General features: G+C 41.2%; 1 protein-coding gene across 2 annotated transcripts in view; it reads right to left on the reverse strand.

Moving 5' to 3' along the window:
• Positions 1 to 19,384, reverse strand: part of TGM5 (transglutaminase 5) — a 59,184-nt gene extending 39,800 nt beyond the window's left edge. The window contains exons 1-4 of one of the 2 annotated variants that reach the window (XM_069105694.1): positions 19,264 to 19,384; positions 10,627 to 10,806; positions 10,279 to 10,524; positions 4,074 to 4,192 (exon numbers count right to left, since the gene is read on the reverse strand). In XM_069105694.1, coding sequence (XP_068961795.1) covers positions 4,074 to 4,192; positions 10,279 to 10,524; positions 10,627 to 10,806; positions 19,264 to 19,273 — 555 coding nt within the window. In that variant the 5' untranslated portion in view covers positions 19,274 to 19,384. The remainder of the gene's footprint in view (positions 1 to 4,073; positions 4,193 to 10,278; positions 10,525 to 10,626; positions 10,807 to 19,263) is intronic. The other variant, XM_069105695.1, reaches the window with a different exon arrangement.
• Positions 19,385 to 23,064: the final 3,680 nt, after the last annotated feature.

The following is a 23,064-nucleotide window of genomic DNA, read 5'->3' on the forward strand; positions in this document are numbered from 1 at the left end:
TCTCTCTCTCTCTCTCTCTCTCTCTCTCTCTCTCTCTCTCTCTCTCTATGTTTTGTTTTGTTTCTTCTTTCTCATTGTTCACTCTATTGGTTATAATCCTTCTTTACAATTTGACTAATGTTTAATGTGAAGGTATTTGGAGATCCTATATTTGAATGCGTGCCACCTGGGGGGGAGGAGGAGAGAGGAGAGGAGAGGAAGGGAGAGAAAAGTTGAAATTCAAGAGATTGTGAAACTGAATGTTGTAAACTAAAAGTAAATAAATAAATTTAAAAGTACCCTATAAATTTGTTTTGTTGTTAGGAGTGTATCCTCAGCCCCTAGAACACTGCCTTGCTCGTGGTAAGTACTTGACAAATATTTTTTAATCGAATTGAAAATTTCATTATCTCTTTCTGTCACCTGTAGGAACAACTAGTCTTTAGCTACTTCTTTTGGTCATAATTTTAGTGCTTGAAGGGACCTCAGAACCTATTAAATCATATGATTTTAGGATCATTAGATCCAGACCTGGAAGAGATATTCAAGGCCATCTAGTCCAACCTCATCATTTTACAAATATGGAAACTGAGGCTCAGCAAAATTAAAGAGTGACTCAACTAAGGCCACAAGGGGGTAAGAATTAGCAAAAGTAGGAAATAAAATTGGGTCTTTTGACTCCAAATCTGGTGTCTTTCCACTGTGCCAAACTTTTCAAAGTCATCAGCAAAACAAAACAAAACCCACACACCCTGAAAATCATTCTCCTTGTCATATGATCATTATAAGTATTTTCCACTTAGGCATGCTACATAGCTCCTATATACCCTCAGGGGTTTGCTGGAGACAGCTCAAACCGGCTTACAGGAGCCAGCTTTTCAGAGTGAGCATTTGTACTCTGGTAATTGGAAAACACAACAAATTAGGGTATGATTTATTGTTCGGTTGATTGGACTTAAGAAAGTGATGGAGAAAATGTTAATAATTCAGATTAAACTTAAAAAGTGTATTGTGCATACATTCCCACCCCCCCCCCCAGAACCAGTTGTTAAACATTTACCAACACAACTCTGAAAAATGTCATTCCTTTCTCTCTTTGGGGCAGATTAGAAAGACCCCTGGATGCTCAGACATGGATTTAAGACAAAGGGTGAACATATTTTGATTAGAACAATCTAGTGTCAGGAATAGAGGCATTATTGTATTTTAGTGGGAAAAAAAAGATGGTACAAGAGGAAATGACCTTCACACCTAGTTCCCAATGGTAGAAGCTAGAAAGGTTGCTCTGGATTTCCTAGGGAGAGAAAAGGAAGGTGGAAAAAATTGGGGACACAGAAAAAAGTGATCCCTGACTCCCTTTTCACCACAGTGTTAAAACATACAAGTTAAAACACTGGGTCAGCAAGCTGTGGGTCAGTTGCTTCTAGAAGTTTCTTGTTGCCCTGTGATTAGGTGAGAGCTGTTTTGCTGGGGGACTCTGTACCCTTTGACCATTGCAGAGATTTGGTTTAGGACTAAGGGAGGACTGCGATACCCATTCTGGCTCATAGCTAAACCAACCAGGGTCTGAAGGTCATGAAGGAAGAAGCCTTATTGGTAGAAGTCCTTGAGGGATCCAGGTCAAGATGAAGCCAGACTGAATGAGGACCCTCTCCGTACTCTCAGTTTAGCTTAGAACTGAATCCTCATGACTGTCCCACTATGGCCCATCCCAGTAATCTGCCTAGATAACATCCCTCTGTAGGTCTAGTGGCTTGGTCCTGTTCTGATCCCTTGCAGGAATCCCAGACCAGATTTCAAAGTTTAGTTTCAGGGAAGCTTTTAAAGTGTTGTTGTTTGGGAGTGGGGAGGTAAGGGACAAGATATTGATAATGGTAATAACATATAGCTTTCATAGAATGCCTGCTATATTCCAAGCAATGTGCTAATCACTTTACTAATATTTCATTTTATCCTCACAACAACCCTGGGAGGCAGATGCTATCATTATCCCCATTTTACAGTTGAGGAAATCGAAGCAAATAGAAATTTAAGTGCCTTGCTCAAGGTCACAAAGCTAGTAAGTGTCTGAGGGTGGATTCTAATTCAGTTCTTCTGGACTCCAAACCCAGGGCTCTATTCACTTTGACAGCTTAACTCTTTTTCAATCATGCACCTTAGATGCAAGGAGAAAAATATTGAAGCAGTGGTGCCCACAATGACATTGAGTTTCCTCACGTGTGTTAATGAGGATAAGAGGTGCCCACAGAAAATGAGGCAACTGACATAAAACCGTTTAAGAAGCCAAAACAAAATGTGTCACATCTAACATGACTCTAGCAGGAAACGGGATTCAGTAGCACTTGCAACTCCAGATTCACGTACACACGACTAAAACATCATAACTTTATAGCTGGAAATAGCCCCAATCTATCTTTCTGGCCTCACTGTGCATTATTCTCCCTCCCCAACTCAGTGGTCCAGTCAAAACGGCCTTCTCCCTGCTCTTCCATTTCCCATTTCTAGGCCTTTGTACTGGCTAGCTGCCCCCCTACCTGTAATGCACCCTACCTCCACCTCATAACATTCTTCATTTTCTTTGAAATGAAGCTTAAACACCATCTCATGCATGCAGTCTTTCATGATCCTTCCAATTGCTAATGTCCTTCCTCACAAATAACCTTGCATTTTGCTACTTTGTCCATCTTTGTATTTATTCACTTTCTATTTGTGCTGCAAACATTTTTATGTGTATTTGTCATCTCTCCCATTAGAATGAAAATTCCTCCAGAGGAAGGATTGTTTCATTCCTTTTACTCAAATCCCTAGCACCTTGCAAGCTCAGTATTTGACACATGGTTTTTCTGTTGTCATTGGGTCGTTTCAGTCACATTCAACTCCTTATGACTTCATTTGGAGTTTTCTTGGCAAAGATACTGGAGAGGTTAACTATTTCCTTCTCCAGCTCATTTTCAGATGAGGAAACTGAGGCAAATAGGGTTAGGTGACTTGCCTAGGGTCACGTAGCTAGTGTCTGAGACCAGATTCAAAATCATGAGGATGAATCTTTCTGATTCTAAGCCTAGTGCTTTGTCCACTGTGCCACCTAGTTGCTGAAGACCTGAGTTCAAATCTAACTTCAGACACATAGTAGGCACTAATAAATAACCATTGATTGGTTAACAGAAGAAAGGAATTGTGTAGACCACCTAACCTAGTCCCTCATTTTGCAGTTGAGAAGGAAAGGATCAGAGAGGTTGAGCAACTTATCTGTGGTTACCCAGGTAATAAGTGGCCGAGTTAGGATTTTAACTCAGGTCTTCTGTCTCCAAATCTGACTCTCTTTCCACTGTACCAGTATCTTGGGGGCATCTAGCAAAGCGCTGAACTCAGAACCACAGAAGCCTCTCACAGGCTTCTGATATCCTCTTCACAGAAGTGTACAGTATCCACAGTCTGGGCTGGGCTGGGAGGAGCTACTTATAAGTTATACCCACTCCCCTTCCACAAGACTTAATTATTGCTTTGACTACCATCTATGTTCCACCTCCCCTTCACCCAAGACTAACACCAACCTGGGAGAAATGACTGAAGGTAGCCGGTGGAGTAGATAGAAGTAATTACCGTGTTTCCCCTATAATAAGACCTATCCCGAAAATAAGCCCTCCCCTTACTGTGTAAGATTCCTCTAAAATAAGCCCTATTGAGATTGCTACTGTAGTGAAGGTGATCCCCTGCGCTACACGCTACATTATGGTACCGTCTGTATGCACCGTCTCCCCACCCCGGGTGAAACGCACACCCCGCTCCGAGCTGCATCCAATCAGAGCTGCAGCGGTGAGCGTGTCATCCCGTTCTTCCCCAGTGATTTGCTTGTTGGTACATTTTTTTGTTCACATTTACCTGTTTATTAAAATTGCTGTCAATGTTCATTAAAATAAGCCCTCCCCTGAAAATAAGCCCTCTGGTGTTTTTCTGTCCAAAAAAATTAATAAGACAGTGTCTTATTATCGGGGAAACACGGTAGTTGACTGCTGGGCAATAACAGTCATAGGGTAAGAGCCCAGAGAAGGAAGCAGTGACCACAGGAATATGTGGCCTGGAATGGGGCTTACCTGTCCATAGTTCCACGGACAAGGACGGATCCAATTCTTATTACCTTGGTAGATGAAGCCATAATCATTCATGATGTATTCCTGTCTCTGAGGCTCACTTTCTAAATAGACTTCATCAGCTTTAGAAATTAGAGCGCGAGAGAAAAAAGAGAGATGAGTGATGAGAATTCACATCGATACCAGATTTTTACAAAGCACTTTTTTCTTATTTGCCCTGCACAGTGGGTAATGTAAGTGAGGAGTGTTCTCATTTTTTCAGACGAGGAAACACATTCTGAGACGTTGTGACTTTTCCAAGGTCACACAGCTAATGAGGGGCAGAGATGGGACGCCAGCCCAGGGATTCCAACTCCTGGGTCAGTGTTACTTCTGCTGCACCGTGCTGCCATTCCCACATCTGTATCTCACACTTTGCACCATCTCTATTTGCCTTTCCGGGCCCTCCAGACTCACAGGTCCAATGATACCAGAATTCTTTCCCTGGAGGTATATAGAGGGTTGCCTTTCCAAGATGTGGCCTCTTATTATTTGTATTCCTGGAGACACAGGACTTCGGGGACCCTGGAGAACTCCTGCCATCAACAGTTACAAGCTGAAGCAGAGATTGCTTTGACTCTAAGTTGGGGATCAGGGGTTAGAGAATTCTTCTCTTTCATTTAAAAAATTTTTTTTGGAGGGGGAAAGGCAAGGCAAGTGGGGTTAAGTGACTTGCCCAAGGTCACACAGTTAGTAAGCGTCAAGTGTCTGAGGCCAGATTTGAACTCGGGTCCTCCTGACTTTAGGACCAGTACTCTATTCCCTAGCTACTCCTGGAGCACTCTTCTTTGGGCCAATGGTATATCCCAGATACTACTTACAGACCTAATCTCCCTTCTTTAGAGTCAGTCAGTTAACAAACATTTTTTAATCACTGGTGGCTCAGTGTATGGAACACTGGGCCTGAAGCCAGGAAGACCTGAATTCAAATCTGGTCTCAGACATTCAATAGCTGTGTGACCCTGGGCAAGTCACTTAACCTCTATTTGCCTTAATTCACAGGAGAATGGAATAACAAAACACTCCAGTATCTTTGCCAAGAAAACCCCATATGGGATCACAAAAAGTCAAACATGACTGAACAATAACAACATGCACTAAGCCCTGCAAAAACAAGGTCTCTGCCTTCAAGGAACTCACATTCTAATTAGGGAACAGACAAAATGCAAACGACTATGTATATACAAGATATAGACAGAGTAGGTAGGAATATAGAGAATGTTCAAGAGGGGAAGGAGAGCCAGATAGAAGGGAGAAACTGAGACAGACTTCTGATAAAAGGTAGGATGACCCTCTTGACTACTTATGAAGAGAAAAGTAAGGAATTCAGAGGTTGACTTAGATAGGACAGAACACATGGGATCTGTTCCATGATCTATCTAGAGATAGATCTCCTCAAAGTCAGGAAGTAAGCAGTAGTGATTACTCCCAATGCCCCTTTTGCTGTCATGCTATTTTCTTTTTTTTTTCTTTTTGGAGGGGGGAAGGTAGGACATTTGAGGTTAAGTGATTTGCCCAAGGTCACACAGCTAGTTTTGTGTTAAGTGTCTGAGGCCAGATTTGAACTCAGGTTCTCCTGACTACAGGGATAGTGTTCTTCTAAAATAGCCCCCATGCTATTTTCTGACAGATAGATGTCAACAGGTGATGGTGACAGTCGTTGCCACTCTTGATTTCAACTGTTCTCTCTACCCACTCCCCAATACCCTTGGGTTACTTTGAGAACTGAAATGGGCCAGAACACTGGGTGTAGCAATGGATGGAGAGCTACCAGTGAGACTTGCCATGAGAAGGAGTCACAGACTCCCCCATCCCATACTATTTATAATTCCCACCACCACCTCCCAGTGCCTAATTGTGTGCTCACTGTGCATTTGTTATATGGGCAGGTGATGACTACCCTTATATTTGGTCTGGGATAAAATATTATCTCATCTATGCAGGTGCCTGATGGAGATTCATTAATAAATGTTGTGTGTATGGAAAAACGAAGATTCTAAGCAGTTCTGAAGACATTGCCATCTAGCAATTGCCCTAAGGAAGAGAAAGAGAAAAGGAGAGACATGTAGAGGGAGAGAGACAGAAATAGAAAGACAGAGATACAGAGAGACATATACCAAGAAACAAAGACAGAGAAAGAATAACAGAGTGATACACTGAAGGAGGGGGAAGAAGAGAAGAGATAAAAATTGTTTAGTGTTTTACATATATCACTTGCTTCTTACAACACGATGAAGTAGATGAGATAAGGTGAGAAGAGGAACGTGAATGGAACTGGAGACAGAGTCCTTGTAACATTGGAGATAACACATTTGTAACTGAGTTACTGGTTTAGGTTTAAAGGATTTTTTAAAATGTGCTCTTATTTTAGAATTGACAAATTTCAGCCTAAAATCTAATAAAATCTCAATTATCATCTTCTGTCATAATAACTCTTCAGAAGAATGAACTTGAAGTATTCTTTTCATTTGACAGCTAATCTGTATTTGATGTTATGAATATCTGTGCTGTTTGTGGATGAGAACATCTGACTCTTGGCTCTCTGAGTAACATACCTAACAGTAATATACCATGTGGTGAACCACCCTTGAATTATGTTATCCGGCAAAAAACTTGCTGGATAACATAGAAAAATGTCACATTAATGAGAATGAATACCCATCCGTTCTGGCAATCCCTGAGATGTCTAGGTTGTAATAAGTGCAGAAGGGGTTTCAAAAGCAGTCAAAGGTGTGGTTCTCACACTCAAGAAATTTACAATCTAGTTATTTCTCAACTACATCATACTTTCTTTCAAACATTGGATTTTAAACACTTAAGCACCCCTTGCTTTCTGTACTATTGTTCTACTTCTCTTTCTTTTTTTCATATTTGTTAGTTTATTTCAAGAGACCCCTCAAACCCTAACCTTGGGCCCAGGTGAATTGCTCCACATTGTACAACCCACCAAAGCAACCAACATACTTTTCAATTTTTATTAGTCAGGCATGCTGGCAAACTGGAAAAATGTCTACAATGATGCTCCTACTTTGGAAAGGACAGTCTATGTTATGACTTAATTTGGGTGGGGAGGTGATATACAGAGGAAAGGGTACTGGCTGGAATCAGAAGACCTCGGTTGAAATCCTGCTTTTTATGCTTGCTACCTGGGTGACTGTGGGTAAGTAACTAAGCTTTCCTGGGACTCAGTTTCCTCCTCTGTAAAATAAGACTGAATCAGATAGTTTTGAAGGGTCCTTCTAGCTCTGGTTCCATGATCCTAAGTCTCACCTTATGTTACGTGGGAGGAAAAACCTGTAGGAATTGACTCAGGAGATAGAGAATTCCTTATCATCGACGATCTTCAAGAGAAAGGTGGGTGATCTTTGTTGATGACATAAAGAAGATTTGTGATTATGGTAGGAGTTGGATTAGCTTGGCTCTCTGCTTTGTTCTAGTTTTGCTTTTAGTTCAAGGGCTGTGGTTTACATGGTACATTACCGATAAATATATTCATTAAGAACAAGAAGCAGATAGATGTTCTCATCTATAGATGGCACAGATAAATATCCATACCATTAAAAACAGATTAGGTTTAAAGTCCCGTCCCATTCCTGGATTCTACAATTCTATGACTCAAAGCTGGGAGGGATACCTAATGGGGTGGAAGACTGAGTCAACATGCAAAAAAAGCTTGACGGGCTGGAACATTGGGCCTTTTCTAAGAAGATTGAATTTAATAGGGAAGGGAACAAGCATTTATTAAGTGTTTACTATGTGCCAAGCACTGTTTGAAGTACTTTACAAATATTATCTCATTTGATTTTTATAACAGTTCTGTGGGCTAGGTGTTATTATTTATCCCCATTTTACAGTTGAGGAAAATCAAGCAGGCAGAGTGACTTGCTTGGGGTCCCACAGATAGTAAGTGTCTGGAGTTGGATAATAAGGCTAAGTGGTGAAGCAAAGAGAGGCAGCTTGGCATGATGGATAGAGAGCTCTCCTTGGAATCAAGAAGTCTTGGATTCAAGTCCTGCTTGTGGCATATTCTGACTGTGTGACCCTGGGTAAGTCATTTAACCTCTCAGTGCCCCCAGGAAACTCTCTAAGGTTCAAGGGCAGGTGATGTCTTGCATTGGGAGAGTGAGTTTTCTCATGGGGAATTCCTGATAACAGTGAAATCTCAAGTTTGGTCCAAAAAATATTAAAGTCTGACATTTGGCATTCCAATAATCAATTACCAAAGGACAGGATTAGGGCAGTGTAGCAAGACAACAGTTAATGTGAATAAACTTTAGGGGATTTAATGGAGGAGAAGTTCAATATAAACTAACAGTGTGGCATGGAATCCCCCAAAGCTAATGCAATCAAAGGCTGCATTAGTAGATGCATGTTGTCTGGAACAAGGGAGGTGACAGTCCTGGTTTACTCTGCCTTAGTTAGGCGACGTCTAGAGCATTGTATTCAGTCTTGAGCGTCTCATTTTAGACAGGACATTGACAAACTTGTCTAGTGACCTTGGATATGCCTTTGGTTGCATAATATGGAGTAGCACCTGAGAAGGAAGGCTGAGAGCACCTGGGAGAGAAGTCCAAGTGTCTGAGTGTACATTGGCAGCCATCCTCTGACCTAGTTAAGGACAAAGGTCCTTAATAAACACCTGTCTTAGTCAGAAATGGCAGTAAACTAGCGAAAGGGTATGGTCCATAACATGGTGCTACTGTAGGGGCAGCAGAGAGTAGGAGTCAGGAGACTTGGATTCTAATCAAAGCTCCATTAGGCACTCGCTGAGTGACCCTGGACAAGTCATTTGCTTTAATTCCTCACCTATCACTATTAGCTTTCTTAGCTTCCTTTAAGACTCAGCTCAAAACCCAAGAGGTCTTTCCTGATCCCCTCATCTCCACCCTACTTGTGGCTTGTCCCTGAGATCACCTTCCATCTATATATCTTATATATTCCTAGTTATTTGCATGTTGTCTTCTCCATTAGAATGTAAGCTCCTTGAGGGCAGGGACTATTTTTTTTTTAATTTTCAAAAAACTTTTATTTACAAAATTTACAAACTTTCTTGTTTCCCCAGCATTTAGCACAATGCCTGGAACGTAGTAATAAATACTTAAGAAATACTTCTTCACTCAACTCTCTAGGCTTCAGTTTCCTCATCTGTCAAGTGGTCAGTGACAAATATTATCACTGTTACAAATGTCATCAGGTTATTCAGGGGAGTAAATGGGATAACAAGAGCAGTTTGAAAAACAAATCTATGTATCACATATATGATACATGCATACATATATGTGCATCACATATATAACACATGTATACATATACGTGTATTGCATGTATGATACATGTATACATGTGTGTGTATTTATACACATGTACCAAAGTATAAATGGAAAGAGTTGTGAATTTGGCATGAGAAGACCTAGATTCAGATCCTTATTTGGGCAAGCCATTTTGCCTCTATGGGCCTTAGTTTCCTGCTCTGTAAAATAAAGGGAGTTGGACTAGCTGGCTTTCAGGATCCCTTACAGTTCTAAATACATAATCCTCACACATTGTACTAATAGCCCCAAAATAATTCCAGCCAGTTCTGTGTTGACACGGCCAGTGTGGTCATTGCAGACAAAAAAGGGTTTATATATATGAGGATTCATTAATAGTCTTCAGTTTTTGTTGTATTTTTTTTTTTTTTTTTTGCCTTTTGGAGGGCAATTGGGGTTAATTTGCCCAAGGTGTATTTTTTTTCAAATGAAATCATTTTTAAAGGCTCCCAAGCCTGAGGTACATGTGTCTTAATACTGGGAATTGGGGGCCTGATAGTGAAGACTAAGTGCTGGGGATGAGGGACAAAGATTGAAGGACAGTCCATCATAATTGCAGATAGGCAGAAAGGGCAGGGGCCGCTAGGTGGAACAATGGATAGAGCTCTGGGACAGGGGTCAGGAAGACCTAAATTCAAATTCAGCCTGAGACACTTACTAGCTGTGTGACGCTGAGAAAATCACTTAACCCTGTTTGCCTCAGTTTCCTCATCTGTAAAGGGAGATGGAAAAGGAAATGGCAAACCACTTCAGTTTCTTTGTCAAGAAAACCCCAAATGGAGTCACAAAGAGTCAGACATGGCTAAAGTGACAGAACAACCACAGAAAGGGGAGAGCAGGCCCAGAAGACCCATCCCTACCTGCACACCAAGGATTAAAGAGAACAATGAACTCCCCAAGGTGATATGCTGAGACTGGTCCTTGGAAGGATTCGATGTGAACTTTCAGAAGATATTGACCAATCGCTGCCATGGGTGGGGCACACAGACTGACTTCTAGGAAGTTGGCCCCATTGGACTTGATCAGTGCAATCCAAGGGCTCTTGAAGTTTTGTTCTTCTAAGGAGAACACAGCTCGGGTGCCCATGGAGAGGTCGGGCTTTGGACCTAAGGACCAACAGAAGTGCTAGTGAGGAAACCTGGTGTCTCCTAGTTACTGTCCTCATTTCCCTCCGCCTTTCAGTTCCCTTCTTGGGGGGGGTGACTCACCAGTCTCTGTGATGAAGATGATTTTGTCCATGTCCGACTGGAATCCCCTGCTCTTAAAGTACAGGGTTATGGAGAAGGCCTGGCCCCGGCGCACTATGAGCCGCTGGAAGCTGATCTCGTCTGTGTGATGCTGCACATTGTTCTGGTAGAACTGGAAGTCGGAGACAGACACCTCCAGCCCTGTGAACAGGCAGAGAACAAGGGGTGTCCCTCTGACTTTTAGCCTAGCCAGACTCTGCTGAGGAGTCCAGTCCTTTTGCCAGAAAACCAAAGCTTCAGGTTGCTTAGTGCCCAGCTTCCCTTCTTCCTGTTGAAGTCGGAAGACCCAAGGACAAGAGAGCCTGAGTTTCCCTGGAAGTCACAGGGTTACGGAAAGAAGCTCCATGTGCTAGATGATGCTTCATAAGCCAGAGTGGCAGGGTTGTTGTTCATCACTTTGGGACAGGCCCTGAAAAGAAATTGAATTTGGGCCAACAAGGGCTCCCCATAAAATATACTAATGAGTGATGCGACTTGGAGAAGAAAAGATTTGGGTGGACTTAATGTCTGTCTTTAAATATTTGGAGTTTTTGCAGAAGAAACCTCAGCCTGTGTCACTGAAACTGTGCCTGATCAAGAATCTCCTCTATAGCTTAGGAGCCCATTCCTCTTTGGGACAGCTGTAATTGTTAGGAAGTTTTTCCTTTCTGTTGTTCAATTATTTCAGTCGTGTCCAACCCTTAGTGACCCTATTTGGGGTTTTCTTTGCAAAGATCCTGGAGTTTTCCATCTACTGTCAATTTTACAGATGAGGAAACTGAGGCAAACAGGGTGAAGTGACTTGCTCAGTGTTACACAGCTAGTAAGTGTCTGAGGCAATTTGAACTCATGTCTTCCTGACTCCTGACAGCATTCTATTCGTTGAACTATCTAGCTGCTCCTCTGAATTATGCTCTACAAAAATCTTAATAATGGTTTATTTATACCTGTACTTTCTCTTGGTCACAAATTCTAATGTGAAGTAGTCACTTCCCCCAGAGTTCCCATCATTTCTGTCCTATCCTCAACCTATCTTCGCCTTTTGCATATATAGAATTTACTTTCTCCTTCCTACCCCTTGCCTCTGCTTCATAGTTCACTCCCTTTAAGATGCAGCTTAAGCATGGGGGCGGCTAGGTGACATGTTGAATAGAGAACCGGCCCTGAGTTATGAGTTATGAGGATCTGAGTTCAAATCTGGCCTCAGACATTGAACACAAAAATAGCCATGTGACCTTGGGCAAGTCACTTAACCCCAATTGCCCTACCTTCCCCTCTCCAAAAAACAAAACAAAAACAAAACAAAACCCCCAAGATGCAGCTTAAGCATGATTTTATGCCTGAGAAGGCTCTTCTGATTTCTCAATCTGCTGGTCTTTGCCTTCCAAACTATCTTTTATTTCACTGCTTTTTATATTTGTGCTGTATCTATTTATATAAATATATGTCTCCTCCATTAGGATGTGGTATCCTTGCAAGTTAGAGTTGCTTCATTTTTTTGTACTTGTATCTTGGCTCCTCATCCCCATAATTTTTCTTCTACTCCCACTGACACAACCACCTCAGTCCAGAGTGTTGTCACTTCACTTGGAATTTTGTAAACAATGATATAATAGATTCTTACCCTATTTTCTGTCAGGGACCCTTTTGCAATCTGGTGACTTCACTGAATCATGTTTTTAAATGCATAAAATAAAATACATAGGACTAAAAAGGAAACCAAAAGTTAATGAAAATTAAAATGTTTTTAATTTAAATATTTATTTATTATTTAATTTTTAAATTTTAAATTAAAAATTTTTTAATTTAATTTTTTACAGTAACAACAATATTGTTTTAAGAATGACTTGGGGGGTGGCTAGGTGGCACAGTGAATAGAGCACTGACCCTGGAGTCAGGAGGACCTGAGTTCAAGTCTGACCTCGGACACTTAACACTTACTAGCCATGTGACCTTGGGCAAGTCACTTAACTCCAATTACCCTGCCTTCCCTGCTCCAAAAAAGCAAAAAAAAAAAAAAAGACCGATTTTGAGTGAATAAGTTATTTTGACTATTATAAACACTCAAATCAACTATAAAGGACATATGAAGAAAGATGCTATCTGCATCCAGAGGAAGAACTAATAAGTAGAAGCATGTATAGAATTATATCTATACATATATGTGTATATGTTTACCTATGTATCTATATCTATCTATCCCTATTTATATCTAATGGTAGCCATCTCTAGAGTGGGGAGGGGAAGAAATTTATATTGTATATTTGAAAAGAACAGCAAGTTGGGTACAGTAGATTTGCAGTTTCATGTACAATCATCTTTTTTATTGTACTATGTTGTTAGAAATATTTGTTTTATTCTGTAAATTTAAAAAATGTAATTTTTTCCCCCATCCAAGTTCACAGACTTCCTAAAATCTGTTCACGGACACCAAGTTAAGAACCCCTGTCCTAACTGGTCTCTACCGGCCTCTAGCCCCTTCCCTTTTTCTTGTCTACCCTACATTTTAAGATCTGATTAATCTGCCCCAATACACCTTTGGTTCTGTCATTTTGCAACTTAAAACATTCCAGTAGCTTCCCATTGTCCATTGAATAAAGTCTGTATCCCTTAGCCCAGCATTTCAGGCCTTGCATCAGGTTATACAAGTCTCTCCTGGCTTCTCTGAGAGCAATGAGATGTCATTTGTAAAGTACTCAGCACTAGGAGTGTCACATGGTCAAGTTTATATAAATGTTATTCTTTTTATTCCCAGTGTCTGATCAAAATAATAATATCTGGTTGATGAATACAGAGAAACAGTCACTTAACTTCTGACTACCTCAATTTTTTCATCTGCAAATGGAGATAGTAGCACCTATCTCCAATGATTATGATGAAGATAACGTGAGATAATACTTGTGAATTGCTTTGTAAACCTTTTAAGTGTTACATAAATGCTAGCTATTATTGTTATTGTTATTATTACTATATGAACAGATGCAAAATGAAATAAGCAGAACCAGGAAAACAATATATACAATGACTACAACAAAGTAAAGGAATGAACAACCACAAACAATGTAAAATGTTGCAAATTTATAATAACCAAATGACTCCAAAGAAGACATAGAAGACATGTTCCCCCACTTCTTTGCAGAGGTGGGAGACCACGGATGTGGAATACTGCATAAATATTAGGTTTTTTCCCTTATGTTGGTTAGTTGTGTGGAATTTTTTTTCTTTTTCTTTTTAATTTTTTTCACTGTAAGGGATGGCACTCTGGGAATGGAAAGGAGGAGGAAAAAAACGCGAAGTATAGGTGATATGAAAACAAAAGGTAGCAATAAATATCGATTTTATTTAAAATGGGGTTTTTTTTTTGGCCTTTTGGAGGTTAAGTAACTTGCCCAAGGTTATACGGCTAGTTTTTTTGTGTGGGTGTTAAGTGTCTGAGGCTGAAACTGAACTTGGGTCCTCCTGACTCTGGGGCCAGTGTTTAAAAATGTTTAAACATTTATTTAAAAATAGTAATAGTTGACATTTATATGTTTAAAGTTTATACAGCTCTTTGTAAAGCTCTGTGTGTGTGTGTGTGTCTGTATCACCTCATTTGATCCTTACCATAACCCTGTGATGTTGGTAGTACAGTTATTTTACCCGTTTTACAGATGAGGCTCAGAAAGGTAAAATAGCTTACATGATACAACTAGTAAGTGTCAGAGGTGGGGTTTGAACCCAGGTCTCTGTCAGGTCTGAAGCACTTCCTCCAGTGTGTTTTCTGCTTCTCCAAACTGACTCTCATGCTGTCTTTTTGTGAAGACCCCACCATGTGAGAAGAAACCCATGACTTCTTGAAATTGCCTCTTTCACTTTGGGATAACTAATTGTTAGGAAGCTTTTCCTTCCATCAAGCCTAAATGGGATTTTCTTCAACTTCTACCTATTGTCTTTGAAAAAGGCCAAGGCCTCCCACTGCATCTGGGGCCATCGCCAGTCATCCTGATCTATATTTGGCCACTGGACCCAGATGGTTCCAGAGGAGAAAGTGAGGCTTGTAACTTTGCCCAGCCCTCCCTCACTTAAATCGAATTCACTTTCATGCCATGGCATCACCTCCCTGATGCCATGGTTCTCTTCAAGAACAAAGGACAAACAACAGCCACCTATTGCCCCCCATAGAACCAGAACAATAATCTTTTTTTTTGCTTTTTGGAGTGGGGAGGGCAGGGCAATTGGGATTAAGTGACTTGCCCAAGGTCACATGGCTAGCAAGTGTTACATGTCTGAGTCCACATTTGAATTCAGGTCCTCCTGACTCCAGGATCAGTGCTCTATTCACTGTGCCACCCAGCCACCCCTACAATAATCTTTCTTTTCTTTTTTCGAGGCAGTTGGGGTTAAGTGACTTGCCCAGGGTCACACAGCTAGTAAGTGTCAAATGTCTGTGGCTGGATTTGAACTTAGGTACTCCTGATTCTAGGGCCAGTGCTCTATTCACTGCGCCACCTAGCCGCACACTCTCTGCCCCCCTCTCCCCATAACAATCTCTCTTCCACGTGACCTGCCTTCAAATACCTGAAGTCTACATTAAATCTTTCCTTCTCTGGGTTAAATATCCACGACTCTTTCAGCCAGCCTCATAGGGCATGAATTTACCATCTAGGTCGCCCTCTCATTTAGCACATATGCTGTTCTATCACATATAGTTAATAGTTTTATGTATGTGTGCTCTGACTCTCTAGCTAAACTGTCTAACTGAGGGTAGGAGCTGCATTATGAGCCTAGTATAGTGCTAGGTATACACAAGTGCCCAATATTTAAATAAAGACAGGAAGGGACACAGATAGGACATTAGCTCATAAGTGTGCTTGTTGGCATGTGCATTTAAGTCGCAGCCTGTCTTCTGTTCCCTTGTCCTGATCAATAATGCCCTCAGCATTTATTAAATGTCTGCTGTGTGCCTGTCAGACACTTTGCTAGAAACTAGGGATACAAAGACAAAAATAAAACTAGACCTGCTCTCAAGGAGTTTACATTCTATCAAGGAGAAGAAACACAATGGACATAAGCTTACATAAAATATATATAAAGTCAATACGAAGTTGTTTTGGAGGAGAAGCGATAGCTACTAGGGGCATCAGGAAAAGCCTTATGTAGTAGGCCATGGGGACCATGAAGTAGCACAGTAGATAGAACACTGGGCTTTTAATCAGGAAGAATCATCAAATCTGGCCTCAGACACTAGCTGTGTGACCCTGGCAAGTCATTTAACCCTGTTGGCCCCAGTTTCCTCACCTGTAAAATAAGCTGGAAAAGAAAACCCCAAATGGGGTCATGAAGAGCAGACACAGCTGAAACTACTGAAAACCAGCAGCAATAGCAACAATAACATCAAGGCTATATTTGCACTGAGCTTTGAAGGGAGCTAGGGTGTCTAACAGATGAAGGTGAGGAGGTGCTATGAACTAAGACGGGTGGGGAACCTGTGGCCTTGAGGCCTTGTGTGGCCCTCTAGGTCCTCAAGTGCAGCCCTTTGAATGCAAACTTTTCTCCTGTGAAGTTTGGTTTCAATCAAGGGGCCGCACTTGAAGTCCTAGAGGGTCATGTGTGGCCTCAGAGTTGCAGATTCCCTAACCCTGAATTTTAACATATCACAGAGTTATAGAATCTTAGAGTTAGAAGGAATATCAGAAACCATCTAATTCAACCTCTGCTTGAAAAGGAACCCCCTCTACAATATACCAACCAGCTCTTACTTGAAGACCTCCAGGGATGAGGTGCTCATTACCTGTCAAGACAAGCATTCCACTTTTGTACATCTTCCATTGTCGGGAATTCTTGCCTTAACTGGATGTCAAATTCATCTCCTTCCATCTTCCACTCATTGGTACAAGTGCTTCCCTTTGGTACCAAGCAATAGCTTGTCCCTCCTCCCACCATTCCAGCCTTGGTTCTCTTGTTCTTGTCAAGAAAATCTGCTTTCTATTCCCACACATGGGATTTTTTCCCTCACATCTCTCACTCTGCTCCCATATATGGAATGCCCACTCCCACACCATTTTCCTCCTCTGGAGCGTCACTCAATTTACCTCCCCTGTGAAATCTTCTCTGACTGATATCAGCCCACCTCTAACTCCTTACTTCCTCTGGCCTCTCTGCAGGTGTCTGTAGCACATGAAGTCATTTGTATATCTTTTCATTATTTGTTCTTATGTCATGTGTGTTTTTCCAATGTCTCCCACTAGATTGTAAGTTCCTTGAGGACAGGGACTGTGTCCTCAGCATCTCTTCATAGACTTTTCACATAAAAAAATCTTACTGACATACTTTCAGTAGGGAACATGTTTTGACTTATTTTCCCAATGGTAGTGATCAATTTATAGCAAGAAGGAACTTTAGAGGACACCTAGTACAACCATCTCATTTGAAAAAATAGTTATTGATATATTTTGCTTTTATGTAACCTTTATTAATGAATATGTCCTTCCTTCCTCTCCTACCCAGGGAACCATCCCCTGTAACAAAAAAAATTAAAAGAAAGGAGGAAAAACAATTTAGTCAAACCAGCTAACACATTAACTGAGTGTGACAGTGTATGCAACATTCCATACCCATAACACCCCACTTCTGAAAAGAAGGAAAAGAAGTATATTTTTCAACTCTTTTCTAGGGTCAAACTTCTTGGTTATTATAATATGGTCCAACCCTCTCATTTTAAAGAAACTGAGGCCCAGAGAGGTGGATTTGCCAAAAGGTTCTCAAGTTAGTGATAAAAACAGATCTCAATCCAAGATGTGGCATTGTCTCCACTCTATCCCACTTTGTCTCTAACCTTCCACACACTCAGTCTTTTGCCCACTCTTATCTGGGACAGTTACATGCCCATACAAACAGCTAGTTAATGACATCCAACAAATACTGTGCACTGAAAAAAAGCCAGGAGAATAATTTCTATAATAGCAACCAATATTATAAAAACTTTGAAAGCCTTAAGAACTTCAATCAATGCATTGACCAGTCACAATTCCACAGGAGTAATGACATCTGCTGCCCACATACTGACAGAGAAGTGAAGAACTCTGGGTGAAGATAGAGATATATAGTATTTTTTGGAGGTGAACAATGGCGGGACTTGTTTTGCTTGACTATGTATATTTGTTACAAGGGCTATGTTTTTCTTTTTCTTTTAGGAGGGAGAGAAGTAAAAGGAGAATAAGGTGGATTTTGGTAAATTTAAAAAATAAAGTTGAATTAAAAACCAAGTGTTTTGTGCTGACCATAGTACTACTTTGTCTAACCCTGCAGAAAGACAATGGCTAATGAGTATAAGAAAAATAAACAAGTATCATGTTGTAACATAGATTTAACCACTGTATACCTCTCATTGTTTGAAGCATTATATGAGATAACTGGGTGGTACAGTGGATGTTCCTGGAGTTACTAGGACCTGAGTTCAAATGCAGCCTCAGACACTTACTAGCTGTGTAGCTACCAAACCCTGTTTGCCTTGATCTGGAAATGAATTGGAGAAGAAAATGGCAAACCATTCCAGTTTCTTTACCAAGAAAACCCTGAATGGGGTCACAAAGATTAATTGGCTACACAACAAATACCTCTCATTTTAACAAACCCTCCTAAAACAGAATATTTCCAGTTGTTACCTGCTCCTAGACACATCACTGGGACAAGGCTATGTCCTTTGCTTTTCTTTTCTAAAGCTTATAGGTTTGTATTTTACATTAGTAGGACAGGGTGTGTACTTTTTCCCTCAAGATTGGTTTTGTGAAGGTTGTGTGAGCTGAATGAGAATTTTACAAAGGAGAAAGGAAGGATAATTTACAGAAGTACAGAAAACAGATTAAGGATGCAGACAGGATCAGGATGTAGGATGAGGTGGAAGAGAAGTGGGGCACAGACCAGAGGTCCCTAAGGTCAAGAAAAAATGTTAGAAGCTTCAGAGTTTTCATTTTAGATAGGGCTTTATAGATTCCAAGCACTTTCTTCACCACAACCCTGAGAGGCAGGTAGGGCAAGCTTCATCATCCCATCCTGATGAAGGGAGGAGAAAACTCCAGAAAGGTGACTTACTCCAGGCCACACAGCAATTTAATGGTAAAGCCAGAACTAGAACTTGGGTCTCTTGAGAAGCAGCACAGAGTAGAAGAAAGAATCCTGAAGATCTGAGTTCAAAAGCTAGCTTTGCCAGGTACTACCTGGCTGTGTGACCCTGGACAAATCACCCCTCTGAGTCTCAATTGCCCCATTTGTAGAAGGAGGAGATTAGACTAAATCATCTCCAAAGTCCCTTTCAGTATCAAATCCATGTCCAGTTTCCAGTTGTTCTGCCAGAGGTCATGCTGACCTCCTGAACTCTGGCCCTGGCTTTTGCTGTCTACATCTGGCTTCCAAGTGCCTGATGTTTCCATCATCCCAAAACCTCCCGCCTCCTCGGTGTGATCAGCAGACAGTCAGGTTTGTCCTAAGTTTTCTTAGAGTTCCCACACCTGCTCTTTTAGCCTGAGTTGTTTTCCTCAGTTCACATCTCTCTTCCCTCCACTTTCCCATTTTCTCTTTCCCTTCTCTGTTCTCTCAGCCATTGTCATATGTGTTTATAGGTATGTGTGGGTCCTTTCCTACCTTGTGCCATGGCCGATGCCTCTCTCTGCTCTGCTGCCTGCACAACAGCTGGATGGACTGGAGAGTCAGGGAACCTGTGCCTGGAATTTTGACCTCACCTTCCATTCAATCAACTCCAGAAGGTGCTGAAGGCGGGGCTAGTAAGGAGGCTTCCTCCTGGTTCCAGGGCAGATCACAACTGGTTTTCTCAGTTCACCTCAGGTTTTTCTTGGCAGGGTTACTTGGCTTACCTGACCAATGGGCTGTCGGGACCAAGTGCCATGTGGGCCTTTGAAACAATACCACTATTTCTCAGAAAGTATACTCAACCTCAGTTCCAGGTAGAAAGACAACAGCAATAGGAGAGTAACAAAGAAAAGGATCACTGGGCCTAAGAACTCAAAGCCTCATGCCCACCATCTTGTATCTGGCCAAGGATCCTATCAATGAATTCTTGACAAGCATCATCCGACTGCTTCTTAAAGACCCCTACTGAGGAGGAACTTACTTCCTCCCAAGGCAACCCATTCCATTTTTTTTTAAAGCAATCGGGGTTAAGTAACTTGCTCAAGGTTACACGGCCAGTTATTTCTGGGTGTGGTGCTGAGTATCCGAGCCTGGATTTGATCTCCAGGTCATCCCGACACTGGAGCCGGTGCTCTTACTTGCTGAGCCACCTGGCCACCCCTAAGCAATTGGGGTTAAGTAACTTGCTCAAGGTTATACGGCCAGGTGTTTCTGGGTGGGTGCTAAGTGTCTGAGCCCGGGATTCGATCTCCAGGTCCTCTCAACACTGGAGCCGGTGCTCTTACTCGCTGTGCTACCTGGCCACCCCCAACCCATTCCATTTTGAGATAGCTCTGTTAGGAAGATTTTTTTTCCCTTAGTGTTCAGATCTACCTCCATGCAATATCTATCACTGGTCCTAGTCTTGTTCTGCCCTGTGGGGTCATATGGAACAAATCTCATCCTACTACATGGCAGCCCTTCAAATACTTAAAAAGCTGTTATTCTGTCTCTTTTATGTTTTCTCTTCAATAGGTTAAACTTTCCCAGTTCCTCCAACAGATCTTGTAAGGTGTGTTCTCCCATCGTCTAGCCATCCTGGTCACCTTCTTCTGGATATGTTCCAGCTTGTCTAGGTCTTTCTTAAAATATGGTTTTTACTAAAACATTGAAAAAATACTGCAGATATGGCACAATCAGGATAGAATATAGTGGAACTGTGACTTCCTTCAGTTTGGATATTCTGCATCTCTTAATGCAGCCTGGAATAGCATTAGCTTTTTTGGTTACCATATCACACCATTGATTCCTATCAAGCTTGCAATCCATCAAGACCCTCAGATCTTTTTCAAAGGAACTGCTATTTAATCACATCTTCAGTAGGAAAGGGGAGCTTCTTTCTTGGGAGGAATAAGTATAAGAATTCCAGGGCCAAACTTAACAGTTTGGTCATTCTCTTAGAATATGGCAGAAGAGGAGATGTCTAGTGCTTAGTCCTGCCTGAAGGTCAAGGCAGGTAGAGCCCTGGGGTAAGATATGGTTGAGGGATTCACCCTCAGCCAGTCTACTCTGCTCAGAATTTAGTCTGATATTGAATAGATGTCCCAATGGGTCCCTTTTTCTGTATCAAGTATCAATAAAATCCAGCCTGCCCTAACATCAGAAAACATTTCTTTTCAACACTTGTTCCATGGTTTTCGGTTGTGTCTGACTCATGACTCCATTCAGGTTTTTCTTGGCAAAGATATTAGAGTATTTTGCCATTCCCTTCTCTAGTTCATTTTACAGATGAGGAAACTGAGGCAAACAAGGTTAAGTGATTTGCCTAGGGTCACACAGCTAAGTATCTGAGGCCAGATTTGAACTCAGGAAGATGAATCTCCCTAACCCCAGGCCTGGCACTCTATTTGTTTGTTGTACCACCTAGCTGCCCTTCTTTGCAGCACTGCCCTGCATCAAATTTGACAGAGCCAGAAAAATTTATAAAGGAAATATAATAAAGCAAGAGGAAATATAGGATTTACCTTTGCAAATGTGGGGTCAATGGGTGTGGAAAGCTGCATATGATGTTAGACTTTTTTTTAATATATTGGTTAGCTCTGCTGAAAAGGGAAACTTTTTGACTTATAAGGAAAAGCTCTCTGGAAGGGGATTTATTTCTTAAACCAAAAACAAAGAACAGCAATAAAACTTAAGAAAAAATGTCCTGTTATCATGTCTAGGCCTCTCCTATGACTGATGGAGTGAAAGAAAAGTCAGTATGATTTGAGGGTCACCATATGTATGGGTGGCTATTATACCTGAAACTGGAATTACTTTTTTAGAATGACATTGAATGCATACCTATAACAGGAATATAGCAGATCCCAGATTACTTGAGAGTACATAAAGTATACTGGAAAGTTAATTAATAATAATAGTAATAGTTAACATTTATAGATGCCGACTGTGTGCTGGCCACTTGATAAATGTTTTACAAATACTATAGTATTTGATCCCTGTAACAACCCTGGGAGGTAGATATTATTACTACTACTATTGCTACTACTACTACTACTACTACCACCATTACCACCACCACTACTACTACTACCACCACCACCACCACCACTACTACTACCACCACTACCACTACTACTGCTGCTGCTGCTACTACTACTACCAGCACCACCTCCACTATTACTATTTCTACCACTACTACTACCACCACTACCACCATCACCATTACTATTATTACTACTGCTGCTGCTGCTACTACTACTACTACTACTACTACTATCCCCCTGACCTGGGGACCAGATTTGAACCCCATCTCTAATACCTCCTAGCTGTGTGGCCCTGGGCAAATCATTTAACCTCTCTGAGACTGTTTCTTCATTCATAAAATGGAGGTGATAATATTGGCACTGCCTTTCTCACAGAATTGTAAACTTTGAAACCCTGCATAAACGTGACTTGCAATTAGTAGTTAATTATTAGCTGGCATAGGAAAGTAGAGCCAGGTGGGGTATCATAGTGAGTGAGGGAACAGAAAACTTAAGAGGTCGTGGAATCAGGAGATAAACTTCCTACTTCTTAATTTTCCACAGCTCCAACTCTGGAAAACACTGAGAAATCATTGGGGTAGTTAACAAGTATTGGCATAGTCAGAGCCATAACCAGGGTGGAGTGACCAGAGCTTTGTCCCAGGGCCCTGACCTCTAGGGTTGTACTTTAAGTTGATTTAAGGAGGGTGGAGTGAAGTGTACCATGTATTCTTTGCCTGTTTGAGAAGTTGGCACATATTCTCATCAGCTGGAAATTTTATTTGTCATTCTCTTGGCACTGAGGATCTCCTTTCCATTATTTGACTGGAGAATTAAATAGTGTGCTATTGAGATGCAAATTGTAAACATCCTCTAAGGGAAAGTGGGACCAGCTGATGTTTGTTTGTAAATGCAGTTGTTACCCCTAATTGAATCTTTCCTGAATGCAAAAATTCCTAGTTATAATTCTGTCTGAAGTCCTCTTCCCTTCAGGAAGACCTCAATTCAAATCCTGCCTCAAAGACTTAAAAGTTGTATGACCCTGGGCAAGTCACTGAATCTCTCAGCCTCATTTTCTTCATCTGTAAAATATTCCTAATTTTCCAGGATTCTTATGAGGAACAAATGAAATAATATTGAAAAGCACTTTGCAGACCTTAAAGCTATATATGAATGTTGAATATTATTATTTATTGTTGGTAGCAGAGAGGGAGGGTAGGAAACTTGGCTTCCATAAATACAATGTTTTCTGCCAGTGTAGTGGACTACTTAGAATTCTTGTCTGCTTGTG

Source organism: Petaurus breviceps, unplaced genomic scaffold (genome assembly GCF_028583685.1).
Source record: "Petaurus breviceps papuanus isolate PSGF00001 unplaced genomic scaffold, PetGlider_PUasm1.0 77, whole genome shotgun sequence".
NCBI classification, from domain to species: Eukaryota; Metazoa; Chordata; class Mammalia; order Diprotodontia; family Petauridae; genus Petaurus; species Petaurus breviceps.